We start from the raw sequence: 15,673 nt of genomic DNA on the forward strand, positions 1-15,673 counted from the left end.
GACTCCACCGCAGGTGATGTGAAGTACCCACATTCCTGTCTGAGGAGTTCTGCCAGCTCCTGTCAATATTTTTATTAATACTTCTCACAATAAAAGACAATTTTTTCACAAAAACAATGCAATTTCCTTTTTTTTTTTTAATGAGCATTATAAATATCAGCACAGGAAAAGAAAAGTATTTGTAATGTCAGTGTAACCAGTTGGAGTATTCGGACAAAAGAATAAACTTTTTCAGCTCTTTTTAACCTTTAGCTAGATTTCAGATTGAACATGTTGAAACTTCTATTTTCTGTTACCGCTCTTCATGTTTTTAGCATCAAAAATGGTGGGGAGGAGATTGCCTAAATTCTTCATCCTGAAAAGCAGCTTGCAAATATTTGATGACCCTTCACCAAATTTTGAGGATCCTGACTGATGTCTTTGCTAAATCGCTTTGATTTCCTCCATTTCTCCTTAAGTTGAGGCTTTTTACTGCTCTTACTGCTACTGTTTAATGATCTTTACTTGCTAACATGTTAGTATGGCTCTTCCAATCTTTAACTGAAGTCAGTATAGCTCAAGAGGAAGCAGAACCCCCCTACCAGCTCCAATTCTAATGCAGGTGGGTGATGCAAACTACCTTGTTGGCTGGGAACTACACCACTATGCCACAGTTTGCCTCCTACACCAGGATGACTCAACCCACTACTGTGCAGAGAACCAGGAAAGAGAAAGAAATATGCAATGTCTCACAGGAATTTAAGAGACATCATGTTTCTGGGACTTGGATGCAGTCTGAGCCAAATTTATTCCCAACTGGAGTCTAGATTGAAGCCGGCCACTTAAGTAACAATACTGGAAAAACACTTAAGAGCTGAACACACCGAGAGTAAAATTTACAAAGCTGCTCTATAACAGGAAGGATTTAAGAAGAATCAGAGAAGGAAACTCCCCGGCAACAGTGAAAAACACGTTGTGAACTCACCTGTTGGAGAGAAAGTTCATTGGGAAAAGCACTCTCAATATCTTCATCCTCACTGGAAGAGTGCAGATGGTGAGTGCTCACCTGAAAGAAGAAAAAATAAGGACAAGGAAAAGTTAAGAAAGCTCAAATACTTTAATTCGAAAATTAATTCTTCCCCAGAGGGCAGAAACTGTCCCAGTGAATGACACAGAAGCATGGACTGGAGTTTACCAACACAAATGAGAGCTGCTGCTAGTTGAACTATTATGGAGTATATATATACATGTATACGTATAAATGTACATATATGTTTACAGACACTCTGTCCTTGAAAGCATACTGCATGTAATCAAGAAGAAAAAAAACAGCACTATCACTTCTTTTTTATTAAAGAAACTCCAGAAGAGAGCAGGCCTATCTGAAGTATGCACAACATCACTGTTCTCACCAAATCCACTGTATTCCTCCTGTTTGTTTCCATCAGCGTCTCTTCTACAAAACTCTCCCATCTCCCTCTGCAGTCTTCAGGCAGCTCTGTAAAACAAAGGTCACCAAAAAGATTACCACAACTCAAAGAGAAAGGCTCAAAGCCAGTGAGTCAGTCCCACTGGTTACCTGGCAGCCTTTGGGCAGACACAGAGACCTGCAGGTGAGCTAAGTGATGCACTGTGTAAGTGCAAACCCAAAACACAGCATTGTATGGGCTATGAAGACAGTCAACTTCATCCCAGCCAGACTCAGCACAGCAAAACAGTGGAAAGAAATAACATTGACTTGTGAAACTTTCAGCCTTTACTGAAATATTTTGAAGTTATCAATTTTAATGTAGATATGACAACAAACCAAGTCACTACACTGTTTGATATGCTCATGAGAAGTCAAAAATGGAAATTCAAGTCATGTTTGTAGTCACTGTTTCTGTTAATAGATGCAGATGGAAAATCTTATTTTCTCTCACACAAAAGCTCTCAGATAAAATTAGTTCTCAAAAAAAAGTCCAGTGAAGATATGATGGAAAGAGCATGAATGTCTCTGACACAGCGGAGGGGTAGGGCCTGTGTGATCACTTACTCTTGTCTCTCTCCTCCTCTCAGACAGGTCTAACAATAAGGAAGTATATAAACTCCAGCTATAAACATCACCCTAGAATGCTGTAAACCAGCACTCATAGGAAGTACGTAAAAATCCACATGAAAAGAAGCATTCTTTAGCACAAAAAGATTACCTCCAGCCTCTGGTTACAAAACCAAAGTTCCAACAGCTTTGACACGAGTGTATAAAAACAAGGAGCAACTGAATTTGGTCTTTTTTTTTTTTTTTAAATTATGGGGATTTGTGATATTTAATTAGCAATCCTTTTCATTACAAAAGGGACCCTCATGTAATACAATACAGTAAAACTTTCCCAAAAGGCCTGCAAAGATTATTTAATTAAGGAAAAAACAATGGAATGGAGAAAGGAGATTATACCTTTAATGAACTCGCTAATCTGAGTCTGCATGGGGCCCTTCTCCATGTTCTGTACCACAGCATTGGCTATCCGGGTGAGGTGGCCCATATTGCCTCGCCTCATTCCACCTTCTGCCCTGCAAGGAGAGAACAGCCAGTAGCAACACAACCAGACACCGAGAGTCAGATGGTCACAGTCATAACCCATTTCATAACCCAGAAACGCTGCGAGCTCCCACTGCTGCAGTAGTTTGACATATGCAAGCGTTACTACAAGCAGCGTTAACATAAAAGACGCTGCAGCTCCGAAGCAGCAGGAGCACTCTGCATTCATGCAGGCAGGGCACAGGATGAGTTTACTCAGAACAAATGAACCCTTCTGCATTTCTGCATGTATCAAGAGGAAGAGATTATTCGTCCATTTCTGAATGCACTGCACACTCTTTGTAAGTGGCTTAAACTTTAAGGTAACGCAGTACCTTTAAAGATGAATGCAGAGTTCAATATTCTGGTTATAATTTTCAATAATGGAAACGCAGCAGTAAGAATTTACATCCCTCCTACTAAAAAAGCTTTAGAGCTTTACTTGCAATTGAAGTATTTAGCAGATGAATTCAAGAGAACAGAAGAGACTTATCTGCAGCCACGCGTTTTCTCTCTTACCAAAGCCCTAAGAAGCCAACACTAAGCCCAGGCAGTCTTTAAGCCACTCTGAGTTAGCACTGGTTCTCCTTCACTGGATAGCAAAGAAGGAATCCAAAAATCTGAGCACGAAGGGCCTGCAATAATTCCACTTTCCACAGTATGTAAACTATTTGGGAAGAAACATGGAAACACCAGTGGTAGACCACTGGCGAGGAATTTCACAGCACCATGTTTAGAGCAGCATTTCTGGTCTTAAACTGGCAGGTGCTGAAAATAAGCTCAGGCAAAGCTCCTAGACACAACGCTGCTACTTGGCTGTAGCATTACATACATTAAAGTATGCCAGATACTGAAGCTAAGTTCAGAAATGATCATTTCTCTACGCAGCACAGGTGTATGCAAGGTTGACTCAAGCAACCACGAATAAAACTGGGGGGTCGGAAATAAAGTAAATAAAATAAAACCCTCATGAATAGCATGACAGGAAGTTTCCAGCTAATGTTAACTAGGTCTCCAGCTGTACAACTAAGCTTTCTTTCCTAGATGTTAACAGAGCCAGCACATAATAAGGAATTCCATTTTTCCTTGGGAGAGGGAAGGCACTAAATACATGGGAATTAATTCTGAGCTGGTGTCCTGTGCTCATGTCAGTTCTTCTCTGTCCTTGCTCTGGGGATTTGTGTGTAGCAGCCACAGCTGACAGAACAGAGCAAAGCCATCAGCCAGCATCAGCTCCTTGTGGCAACATGCAGTTACAGCAACATTTTCAAACTTTTGGTTTTCTTTATGATCCCTGCCCCTCTTGGAAAGTGCAGTCATCACCTCCTCAACATCTGAAAAGTTTCTACTGAAATCATCTCGGTCTTTCCCCTAGTGCTAGAGCTGAACATAGCAGGTGAGGAGATTAGATCTTTTGGGAAGAAAACAAACAAACACCTGTCTGCATGTACCCACACCAAACACCAGTCCCCAAACCCAGTACCCCCAGTACCAACTGTCATGGTGTGTAGGTTCCTGCACCAAGGACAGCCCTCTAACCTGCACCCCGAATTCAGGGTTTAGAACTATTCAAATAAAAGTTAACACCTGCAAATGAGTTTTCAGTGCTAAGCTACAGACTTTTGGATGCAAAAGGCCATTTCTTCTGCACCCAGCCCAGCAGGAGACAGCCCCAGTCCCAGCCCAGGAGCTGCTGGGTGCCCCGGTGCCCCAGACCTGAGCCCCCTTGCACCAGGGCAGCTGCAGGCGGTGGGTGCAGCACACGAAGGGACACGCGGGCACACCTAGCTGCAAATCCCCCTGCACCTCCTAAAGGCTGTGCCAAACACCCCCACGAGAGCTCTGGAGGACAAAGCCTGCCGGCAGACGGGGTGAAGGCATGCAGCCCCGGAACAGCAGCACTCTCCTGTTTCTCTCTGTAAAAATGCATGTTTTTTTTCAGCAAGCTTGGCTTTCTCAAAAATTTAAAGTACGTGGTGACAGAAGCAGCCTACAGCAATACTGCATCTGTCTTAGATGCTGTGCTCTGGGAGGACCAACCGAGCTTTTTTCTTTCTGAGTTGAGCAGTCCTTAACTCACTGCTGGAATGCACACAGCAAGCATGTATAATTAACTTTTATTTCAACACCGTCATAAACTGCTATCAACCACACCACGCTTGGTGGTTTCTACGCTTACAGGAATAAGAAGGAAAAAAGAAAAGTGCTGCAGTAAGCTGCTGTTTCCTATAAATTCGTATTGATGACCAGAATTTACCTATTTTAAATTCTAACTACTGAGGCAAATGTACTGCAGTAAAATAATTACGTGCCGCATGTAGAAGTTAAGTTCTAGCAGTTACAAAGTCAAAAATGCAGGGAACACCTAAAACCAGGAGAACCCCAAGAGAAATTCCACGTTCCAACAGGAGAACACATTACCACCATTCTCTCTGCTGATTTTTAAGAATTAGCTCCCAAGCTCTCAGCTTGGAACCTCTGCCCCTGGGGGTCCTAGGGCTTCATCCCATCCCCTCATCAAGCGCATATAATTATCTTTGTATGAACTCAAACTTCTTAAGGGACATCATCTGAGATACCTCTCTGTTAGCCCAGTATTTATTTTCACCACTAAGATTCTTTGCAGCGTGGTGACTGGAACTGTTTGCCATGAAATATGCATGAGTCCTACTCCCCATCTAATTTAATGAGGAAAACTCTTAAGCAGGAACCACAGATATTTCTGCTGCCTCCAAAGCTGTGCACTATGACAGCTGTGCAATAAAACCATCAGCAAAATCTGTTATCAACTGCCCAAGGGGTTGCAGGCCTGACAACGAGCCTAAAATAGAGTGGGACTACAGTGAACTTTGAAGCTATAAAGAGAGAAAAACAAGGAGAACGGACCAAAACATTCAGATGGGCTAAGAAACCAGAGTATAGGTAATACTTTCACTTCAATCTGTGTGGTGGTTTTTTGTTTGCTTGTTTTTAATTATTTAGTTGTTACACCAATCAGCATGAAAGCAGCATTAGAGGAGAAGGGCCTGGGGGTGGTGGTTGAGAAGCTCAGCAAAAGCCAGCAATGTGTGCCTACTGCCCCCAAAACACCCGTACCCTGGGCTGCACCAGCACCGCGTGGGCAGCAGGGCAGGGAGGGGATTGTCCCCTCTGCTCTGCCCTCCTGAGACCCCACCTGGAGCCTGTGTTCAGCTCCGGGCCCCAGCAGCAGGACAGGGACGGGGCAGAGCGAGGCCAGAGGAGGCCAGGAGGGTGCTGCAGGGGCTGGAGCCCCTCTGCTGGGGGGCTGAGGGAGCTGGGGGTGCTCAGCCTGGAGAGGAGCAGGCTCCAGGGAGAGCTCCCAGCGGGCTGCCAGGGGCTGAAGGGGCTGCAGGAGGGCTGGGGAGGGACTGTGTGTGAGGGGTGAGGACTGTGTGTGGGCAGGGGGATGGCTTTGAACTAAAGGAGAGGAAATTCAGGTTGGATGTAAGAAGAAATTCTTTACTATGAGGGCAGTGAGACCCTGGTGCTGGCTGCCCAGAGGAGCTGGGGGTGCCCCATCTCTGGAAATGTTTAGGGTCTGGTGGGAGGTGTCTGAATCTAAGCATTTTATACAGTTAGAATATTAAATGTGCAATCTAGGGCAAATAAGCTTGCCCATCTCAGTTTCTACACAGCTGCTCACTCTAGAGAAATATGATTATGCACTTATGAAAAGAAAAAAAAAGGAAGAAAAAGTTAAAATGCTATGTAACATTTTCTGACAAAGCAGGAAAGAAGCACATTGTGTATTTGGGTTGAAATGTTGTAAACAATAAAAACATTCATGCTTTCACATTTTACACCTATCTGGTGAATTTGGTTTTTAACATGCAAATAGTTGAAATCCCAAATCATAATCAAAATCCATACACCATTAAATTGTAAATAATCCAAATAATTGAAAGTATATTTCAAGTGAATATTCAACATCTGCAGCCCTGGAACAAGGCCTTCTGAACCCCAAATCCCTTACTGTATTTTGTCATTGGCTTCCCAGGCATCCAATATCCTTTGCACTAGGCAGCATTTCTGGAACAACTAGAGAAAAAAAAAAAAAAGAGAGAGAGAGAGGAAGAACATTTCAAAAGTTTGCCAAAGAAATACTCATGCCTTAGGAAGCCTGTACTGAACTAGAGTTACTTTCACTCATTCCTTCACTCCTACTGAACAAGAACTTAAAGTTCACCACTTATCTTTCTTAAAAGCTCAAGTTTCTTCTTTCTCATTTTTTTTTTTCTCAGAGGATCCATGGAAAACAGCAAAACATATAAACATCTTCAGTCTGGTTTTGAGCTTCACAAGCCCCAAAGTAGGAATAATTGTTGTCACTTTACAAATACAACAAAATGTTTCCATCATTAGGGCCAAAATAGAGAAGCTAAAATGTGGTTAGTTAGTTGTAGTTACTATAACGGTTCTTTTTTTTGTCCAAAGTTTATATGCATCTTTATAAAAAAATTAGAAGGAATTCACAAGCCAATTAAATGTGATGGGTGGTATGTTTCCTAGTAACCAAATGCTAAAAACAAATTTACAAAAGCAAATACAGTTCCAACCAGAACCGGCAGAACCAAGTTATATCCAAACACTTTTAAATAAACTCCGTGCTCTCGGACAGTTCATCACATCATTCCCCTGCTAATGCATATTCAGACTGAATCAATCAGTCTAAAATTCTCAGGTGACATGACCAGACTTACATGAGTAACCATGATATTCTCGGTATTGTTTTCTGGAGCCTCTAAGTTCTCTGTGGCCACGTTTCCATTCAGCACCTCTTCTTTGCTTTCTAGGTCATTAGTAGTTGTTTTTCCCTCTTGCACAGAGTGTGAGAGAATAGCTGCTATGGACAATTCCACTTGGAAATGCAAAAAGTTATTCCATGTGTATTTAAAAAATAAGTCCTGGAATAAAACGAGAAACAAACAAACTAAAAATCATTCTAAATACACTTTCCCATTTTTAACAATCAAATGATATTAGAACACTGCTCAAGTAATTGTTTAATCAGCAATTACACTAAAAAGAATTTAGGATCCACTTATATCTGAGTGTGCTCAGTGCTCTCTGCTCTGATGCATAATTAGCTATGAACTGAGCACAACGGAAACGACCTCATCGACAGGTAGGGCTCTTGTAACACAGGAACACTGAAAATAATGTTAGCTATTCCGTGAGTGAAAAATATTAACAAAATTTATAAGTATAAAAATAATTTTCTGAAAGACTGTCCTGCTTATAATGGCAGTCAGCTCTCAGCATTATGAGGCCTGTCTCCACAACGTCCCCGAGCTTTCTCAATAACCAGACTATTTGGCGTACGCACTACTGAACTCTTGTAACAATAAACTTGAAGCAAGATGTTTGGTTCAACATATTAAGCAACCGTAATTGTATTACAAAAGCTCCTTCTTTCGGCAGATTAGGGAAATAATGTGACTGGCACACATGAAACAAACGACCTTGCACTAAACAGATGAAAGGGAAAGTAAAAACGCTCTCGGTTTGAAGCCGTTTCCCCCCCACCGTTTGCAGTGTCATACTGTATTACTCACAAGTAATAAATTCATGGTACTGAGTCTGCATAGTTCCTGATTAATACTGGGAGTGTTTGTGTGAAGCAGAGCAGCTATTAGACGAGATCCGTGAAGACGAGCATTCCCCAGTGGCTCTTCCAAGACACCAATTGTAGTTAGGATTGCTGTTTTCTATCAGAGAAACAGATATTGAGAACCTCAACAGAGATCAACATTCCCTTTAGTATATATGCACATCGATTTGCCTAAATATAACTACTTCTTTTTCTTACGTAAATATTCTCTGCAGGTAAACCTAAATTACCTTCCCACATAGGAACAGTGTCCTGTAACTATTAGATTTGTACTTCCAGAACTGAAGAGTGAGATCAAAATATCCACTAACTAGAAGTCTCTTTCCCTCCCTAGCCACCCTTACATAAACCATCGGTCACATCTCTGTGCTTCTTAGTTTTCCTCCAGTACAACACACTGGCTTTCAATTCCTACTGCCTATTTCCAAAGCACGTGAATTATGAACATTAAGTGTGAATTTTTCTTCAAAAGATACAAGGTAGAGTTTGCCTGTCTCAACTTTCAGAAATACCCAGGAATCCCATGAATAAGTAAGAGGAAACCCTGAAATCCAAGTCAGCAGCAATTTGCTCCTGAGAAAGATGAGATGCCTTACCTTGGGAGGGCTGAGCAGCAGCTGGTGGAAATCTTTTAGCCTTGGTTCAATACCATGTAAGATGCTGCTATTGACAGTGTAAGACCTTTCAAATCCCTGAGTGTATGAGTCCATCAGTCCTTCCACCCTGTAAAAAACAAAAAGCACAACAGTCAAGATTTGACAAAATCTTGAAATGGCCTCTAGGCACGCTGTCCATGTTGGTTATTTTCTCTTGAAAAGCAACTATGAACATGAAGAATAATAACAGACAGCTACTGAAGGTATTTACGTAACTATGTTATTATATTATTTGCAAGATGATATTCGCATAATCAAAGCTGTGAATGAGATGAGTGGGAAGACAGAGAACAAGCTGTCTGTGGAGCTGACAAAGACAAATTACTGAAGTGCTTCCTGGTTTTAAAACTTCACAAATATTTGAGGAGTAAAATGCATCAGCAGATGTTTATATCTATAAACATTTGTTAAAAACTAGAAAAAAACTTTCTGCAAGTGTTCCAAAAGATGTACCTAAGTATCCTATCTAGTGAAATGCTAGAGCAGACATGTAGCTATGCTCATAGTCAGACCTCTTCGCTGATAAGCAGTAAATCGTAACAACTATTAATAGCCCCTTCCAACAGCAAAGTCTCATATTGGAATAAAATAAATGCTTTCATTTCAGCAAGGCAGGCATGTTCTAGATTGGAACACTTAAGTCTCTCACTCATAAATCTTCAGAGATCCCAAGCACAAGACGCAGCAGAGTCAGTATCTCAACTTCTCAGTTTTAACTGTACATGACTCTCTGAGTAACAAGTTGTTTGCCCAGTGCCATCTTCTGTCTGCTTCTCTCTTCACTAACTCTTCCTAATCTCCCATTATATTTGCCACTGTTCATTATTTTCTTCTTTTTTAAAAAGTGAGACCTCCAGTGTCTCTCTTCCCCAGAACCCTCTTTTGCCACCTCTCCTCTATCTCCATAAAAAGAAATAAAAACATGATATAGTTCTGAGAAACAAAATTAAAACTATATAGCCATATACACACTATCACACAGATTAGGCCTGCTATACCATTGTCCCCCATTCTGTGTATATTCTGCTGTGAGATCTCTGATATAACAGACACAACTCTGCTATACACGTGCAAGAGAACTGGAAGAGCCCCTAAAAAAGCCAAGGTGCCCTTTTCTGGCTGTCATGAAGTACAGGCATTGCATCAAACAAAAATCCACCAGCTTTTCTTGTACCCATTTCTACGCAGCATTTCATGTTAGGTCAAAAAAAATTCCCCCTCCCAACCCCCAATTTTTTTTCTTAATTAAAACTAGACCAGAATTCCTAAAACTGTTCTTGCTGGGGAAGGAAGTGTGCTGACTTACCCAGAGCGCCTTGTTTCCAGCAATGTTAGAAGAACTTGTGTTCCATTCACTATGCAATTTTCAGTCTGTTCTCCATCGAACATATTCTTCAGGAGTTGCTCCACACATTCCTGCCTGTTGATCAACACACACACATCAGCAGTATTACAATCAGAAATGTTTGGCAGCTGCTTTAGTCACCAGAAAAACCCACTTCTGTTTTTTCCAAAAGAAAAAGTTGTTTGTTTGTTTTTGAGAAAAAATAGAGACATTCCACGCAAAGACAAGAATGCTTCTGCATTAGGTTCCAAAGTTGCTTACGCATCACTAGGTAAGACCTAGTTACCAACACCCGGACTCCCAAACAAAGCTGGTTCTCCTGTATCAACAAGATCCACCTTTTAATTATACACTACAATCAAAGTGTTAACTTGGTCAATTTAATTTGTTAAAGACAATATGAAGCTATGAGCTCATAGTCTAAAACTATCCATCAGAATCCCAGAAGAAAGAAAACAAACATTGGAAGCTGACCCTTATTTGCCACTGGCATAGTAAGATCCAGGAAAGAGAGGCCAACAAAATTGTAAATAATATGCACATTTGTAATAGTCTTAGCTATTATCCGGTTGAAATATTTTCATCTATTCACTATCTCTTTGAGCCCTTAAATCAAGATACCTTCCAAATCCTAACAGATTTGGGGCCAGGTGGAAGGATCACCAAGTGAAGTCTTGAAGACTCCTGGAGTCAAAATGAATCGTGACATTCCTTTATAGTCTTTAAAATGATTTTGAAACTCAAAAACAACCTCAGAATTGAAAAACAACCATCACAAAGGTAACAACATGTTTTTCTCTCTGCTATCTACTATGTTAAATGAATAAAAGATATGAGGAACACGAGGTTTTGGCTGGCACTGTTACCCATCTGTAGCTAGTGACTAGAGCAGTGCCTGCTTCCACCTCTGGGCTGAGATTCTCTCCCCATGCTAATTCTGCAGATGTTAATGAAATTTCTCCAAAATCCAGTACTCAGCAAGTGCCCTTCTTGAGTTACTAAATCACATATCCAGCTAAAATCAGTACTACTCAAGTTCACGGTCTAATTTTTACTATTTCCTAACATTTGAAAAAATCTCATTTACATTTGTACACATATGATGAGATAAAAGTGTAAAAATACATGAATAATGTATGAGATAAAACTATTTTAATAAATAGCATCTAAATACACTCTATCAGCACAAGCTCAAGTGGCAGAGTAAGGAAAAAGTAACCGTGTACTGTGATTACCCGAATTCACTTTTGTTGCATCCAGGTAATCTACGAAACAAACTGCTGCAGACAGTTTAGAAAATAGTTATTGACAATCTAGATTTGATTTTTATTCTGTAACCCTAATCATGGCTTCTTCTTGCAGCAATACTTGGTCATTAATTCCTGATTCCTAGATTAAAAAATGTTATCCAAAGATCAAAAAAGGTGACTGGTAATGCCTGGAAAAATTACCAGAGAAAAGAAATGAAATGAGATATGTGACAGGAACAAGATGTGTGACAGCTGTGTGCCACCAGCAGAAACGTCAGTGGTGCAAAAAGTCACTTTTGTTCAAAGTATTTTTTCTTCTAAATAGTGAAGTGGTATAACGATTTTAGAAACGCTCTTTGAAAGTGCAAAAGCATGTTTATTTATCTCATGGAAGTTGCAGGTAGTGCTTGAAAACATGCAAAACATGGCACAGACAAAGAAAACCACACAAGAGAGGGCAGCTGGGAGGGAGAGGGAAGGAAGACGAAGCAGCAGCTGAAGACCATCCCATGATGTATGAGCCAAACCTCAAACTGCAGCTTTGTACAATTCTTTGTGCAACCTGTGAAGTTTGCTTGAATTCTACCCCAGAGGCTCTCACGAAAGACCATGGGGCAGCAATCTTCTGCCCCGAGCACAGCAGGGCTCCGCATCCCTCTGCTGAACTAGTGAGAAAGTTGAAAACTACCGAGTTCTCCAGGCTGCCTGCCCCTGATGCTGCTATGAGTGCTGACACCTGTTAAAGGTGCTGGGCTTTCCAGGTGAAGCAGCCAAGCAGGAGGCTCATCAAACAGTAGAAGGGCTCAAATTTGATTCAGTTTTGATGAGATGCTGGATCAGGGATGCAATCTATGCTGAAAATCCAACGTTGTGCTTACTTGATAAAAAAAAACACGGCAGCCATTGGACACAAGGCCAGATCTGCCGTATTTCTGCAGGTGCAATCAAGGAAATGATTTAAGAAAGAGCATTTCCTCAGAGGGGCAGGCCTATCCTTCAAGCCCGTGGAAGACCCAGCACGTATCTCCAGAGAATGTGGCTCTTCCGAGTTTGTGTGCAGCACAACTCCCATCCTGTTATCACCTGTATGCTCCAGATCCTTTCCTAACAGCTGCCCTTGCTGTTCAATTAACATTATTTGGGAAATAACTCCTAACAAAAATACTCTTCGAAAGTTCATCAGCACTGTATTCCCTCAGTAGTATTACAGAAGTTAGCTTAAACCACTTCAGATGGAAAAAAAAATCCTCAAAGTTTCATGGAAAGTTGCCTGGACATACAACTGCAGGTTCTGAAAAGTGCTGAGCACCACTAGCTGGGACTAGAAGCACTGCTGTATCCTTTCTTCAAGAGAACACCTTCTATTGGACGTAGCTTAAAAAAACTGAAATAGTACAAATGCTTCTTTCGCAGGCTGTACACTAGAGTACCTCTGTATTACTAGCTTAAGTCTTTAAAACAACCTGCACTCACCAACAGTTCCCAAATGGTGGAAATCACTAGATTCCACTCCCCACGATTACAAGTGATGCCTTTGCTTAATTTATACAAGATGTACAAACATGACAAAACAGCTTGCAAAGCAAAGCAGCTTTTCTGCTCTTTCCAGCCAAACTACCAGGCCTAATAAGAGATTACATCTCTATTTACACATCTTGTCTGCAAACCAGAAGTCAGAAAATGATAAAAACCAATTCTATATCTGCACTGTGACATGCCACCTCTAATGAAAGCAGTGCACCATGTTTCTGAGACCCAGTGACAGCTCATGAGGGTCAAAGGTGTCAGGGCTCTGAGGAAAAAGGACTACCTGGCAGCACCTCTAATGTATTGAGGTACCCACTGGGATGGCATACAGAGATTTGAACTTTCAGCCTAGCCCTAACATCACAAATAAATGGAATGGGAGGCCTAGGGAGGCGATTAAATTGTGCAGGGTTCCTTCCTTCAGGGTTCAACAAAATTTGGAGAATAAAAACAGATTAATGATTCAGTCTAAGTAAAAGCTAAGCAGACAACCTTTGGTGAGAAGAATCAAGAAGCATCTTGGCAGCACCTTATCTATGCAGAAGTGCATACAACCCAAGGTCTACATAAGTTAAGAAATCTTCAACTAATACTTGGCTCAGAAGCCAAAAATAGCATGCCAGAGGACATTCAGAGCGTGTAAGCAGGCTTCAGAAATATTTGGAAGGCAAGCTGAAAATGCCCAGTACAAAACCAAGTGCACAGTGACGTGCAAGCTACTGTGGTGAGAGAACTCTTTCTGTTGTCACAGCATTTTCTTCCCCATTTGGAAGGACAGTAATTTGACGACCTGAAACCTGTCTGTACGGTGCAATACATTTACTGATGGGGAGGAAAAGTCACTGACTGGACAAATAGGACTGAAGCCTTTCACATCAAGTCACACTCGGCACTGAAGAATATAGTGAATACAGGAATGTTAGGATTTGTCTTTGTGGGTTTTCCCTCAACTACTGCCATCACAGTTCACCTTTCTCCGAATTCACCGTGAGATTTGAACACAATCCCCAGCGTTGCCTTGCCTTGAACAAGACTGTGAGCTTTGAGAATCGTTAACCCCAACCTCCCGCATTCATGGAGAGCTACAAAAAACAGAAATCTCAACAGAGGTAGTTAAGGGAGGCTACAACTTAGAAGCAATATTAAATGCTTGGGATAATTGTCAAGAGTTAAGCCCAGGTGTAAGACTATTTCCTGCATGGTTTGTGTCTCCACAGAGCTATCAGGAAGTGACAATATTTTTAACAACTAGTTTAGCAACAATCCCCTGACAAGTACAGGTACTTACGATTCCAGTGCTGTGAGAAGTGGATCAGGCTCAGGTATATCCTGAAGTTGATTGCTCTGGTCTCTGCTCAGTCTTATGATATCACACAGGGTCTGGGAAGCATTTGATTGCCTCTGTAAACAACAACAAAGAGCACACTTCAGCGCTAATTCCTCAGCTTGGCTCTTTCTGGCTGTCAGAGAAACTTTAACATAGCTGGGAATGCAAGAACCTAAATAAATCAGAACTTTTCAGTACCAGTGCTACCATGCTCTAGATTGTTTATCTGCTAAGTATGTTTATAGGAATTATTAGAAGCATTAACAGATTTTAAAATCAAAGAGAGGGTTTTCCTGAACTTAATAATTAAATGCAGTTAAAGATTCCAGAAAGTGAGAATTGTTTTTTAAACTTTCTGACCAAGTGTGTTAACTTGCAAATTTCAAATACGAGTCTTTCATTCTTACTTCTCACTACTCAGGAGGCTTCTTTTGCGTGAGGAAAAATAAATGATTTGATAAAACCCTTTACAATTTAATTACTATGTATTAAAAGCCTTTAAAGTAGTATTTTGGTAAATTAATAGTCTCATTCTGGCTATCAATCAAAGACTGTCTCTAGCTGCTGTATGTGTAACATCTTATGCTGTAATTTAGCATTCATCCATAAGACAATGCTGCTGAAGACGTACACATCAGCATGTTACTTCCCATTCGTTCTCTCAGAGGGGACAATTTTTGCTGCAGTATGTGGAGGGAATCACACTGTTAGTGCTGACTGCTGGCACTTGCAGGCATCTGTTAACAACTGCCCCATCCCCGCCTAACACAAAGCTGCAGCCAGAGACCAACGTGCTCCTGTTCCTTCTGCTCAGCATCGGGGGTGGCAGTCAGCACCCAGCTGATAGCATAGCAAACCAAAAAAAAAAGCACTAATGTAATTTAATACTCACCATGTCATTCTCATGAGCTCAGAGAACTGCATCTTGTACATTTTAACTGAATGTTTACTTACTTATGGTTTAAAAGACCTGAAGGCTACAGTGAAGCAGTTAATTTGAAAGTTTTTCAACTGTCTATTTCAAATAGCTTGTTCCTACTTAAAATCAGGTAAGTTACTGGTGACTGTAAATACTGAGACAAACTAATGTAACACTAGGATGAACTGAGTAACATGTAGTAAAATTAAAGTCAAAACCAGATCAAAAATAGAAATCATGTCAGTATTGCACAGTATTGAAGGAACGGGGTGTCCATCCATGAAGATCATGCCTCATTATCTCCTTCTATAAGGCAGCTGGGCACCATTCAAGGAAACACAGAGAGGTTCTTCTGAACCTTACGGGACCCACTATCCATAAACACAAAACTTAAGTTTTGTCATACTCACATCCTCATCCTGGCTTGAATGGATCAGTTCCACAAGTCTCTGAATAATTTTTGCTTCATTAAGCCACTAGA

The 15,673-nt window shown here is 41.0% G+C and overlaps 1 protein-coding gene across 2 annotated transcripts in view; it reads right to left on the minus strand.

Annotated features, from left to right (window-relative positions):
* The window catches only part of PPP6R2 (protein phosphatase 6 regulatory subunit 2), a 92,863-nt gene that overhangs the window by 23,565 nt on the left and 53,625 nt on the right, over positions 1 to 15,673 (minus strand). For both annotated transcript variants that reach the window (XM_032182168.1, XM_032182179.1), the window contains exons 6-15: positions 15,603 to 15,668; positions 14,235 to 14,347; positions 10,131 to 10,244; positions 8,765 to 8,891; positions 8,113 to 8,265; positions 7,258 to 7,461; positions 6,531 to 6,595; positions 2,414 to 2,529; positions 1,392 to 1,477; positions 965 to 1,045 (exon numbers count right to left, since the gene is read on the minus strand). In XM_032182168.1, coding sequence (XP_032038059.1) covers positions 965 to 1,045; positions 1,392 to 1,477; positions 2,414 to 2,529; positions 6,531 to 6,595; positions 7,258 to 7,461; positions 8,113 to 8,265; positions 8,765 to 8,891; positions 10,131 to 10,244; positions 14,235 to 14,347; positions 15,603 to 15,668 — 1,125 coding nt within the window. The remainder of the gene's footprint in view (positions 1 to 964; positions 1,046 to 1,391; positions 1,478 to 2,413; positions 2,530 to 6,530; positions 6,596 to 7,257; positions 7,462 to 8,112; positions 8,266 to 8,764; positions 8,892 to 10,130; positions 10,245 to 14,234; positions 14,348 to 15,602; positions 15,669 to 15,673) is intronic.

Source organism: Aythya fuligula, chromosome 1, assembly GCF_009819795.1.
Source record: "Aythya fuligula isolate bAytFul2 chromosome 1, bAytFul2.pri, whole genome shotgun sequence".
Classification (NCBI taxonomy): Eukaryota; Metazoa; Chordata; class Aves; order Anseriformes; family Anatidae; genus Aythya; species Aythya fuligula.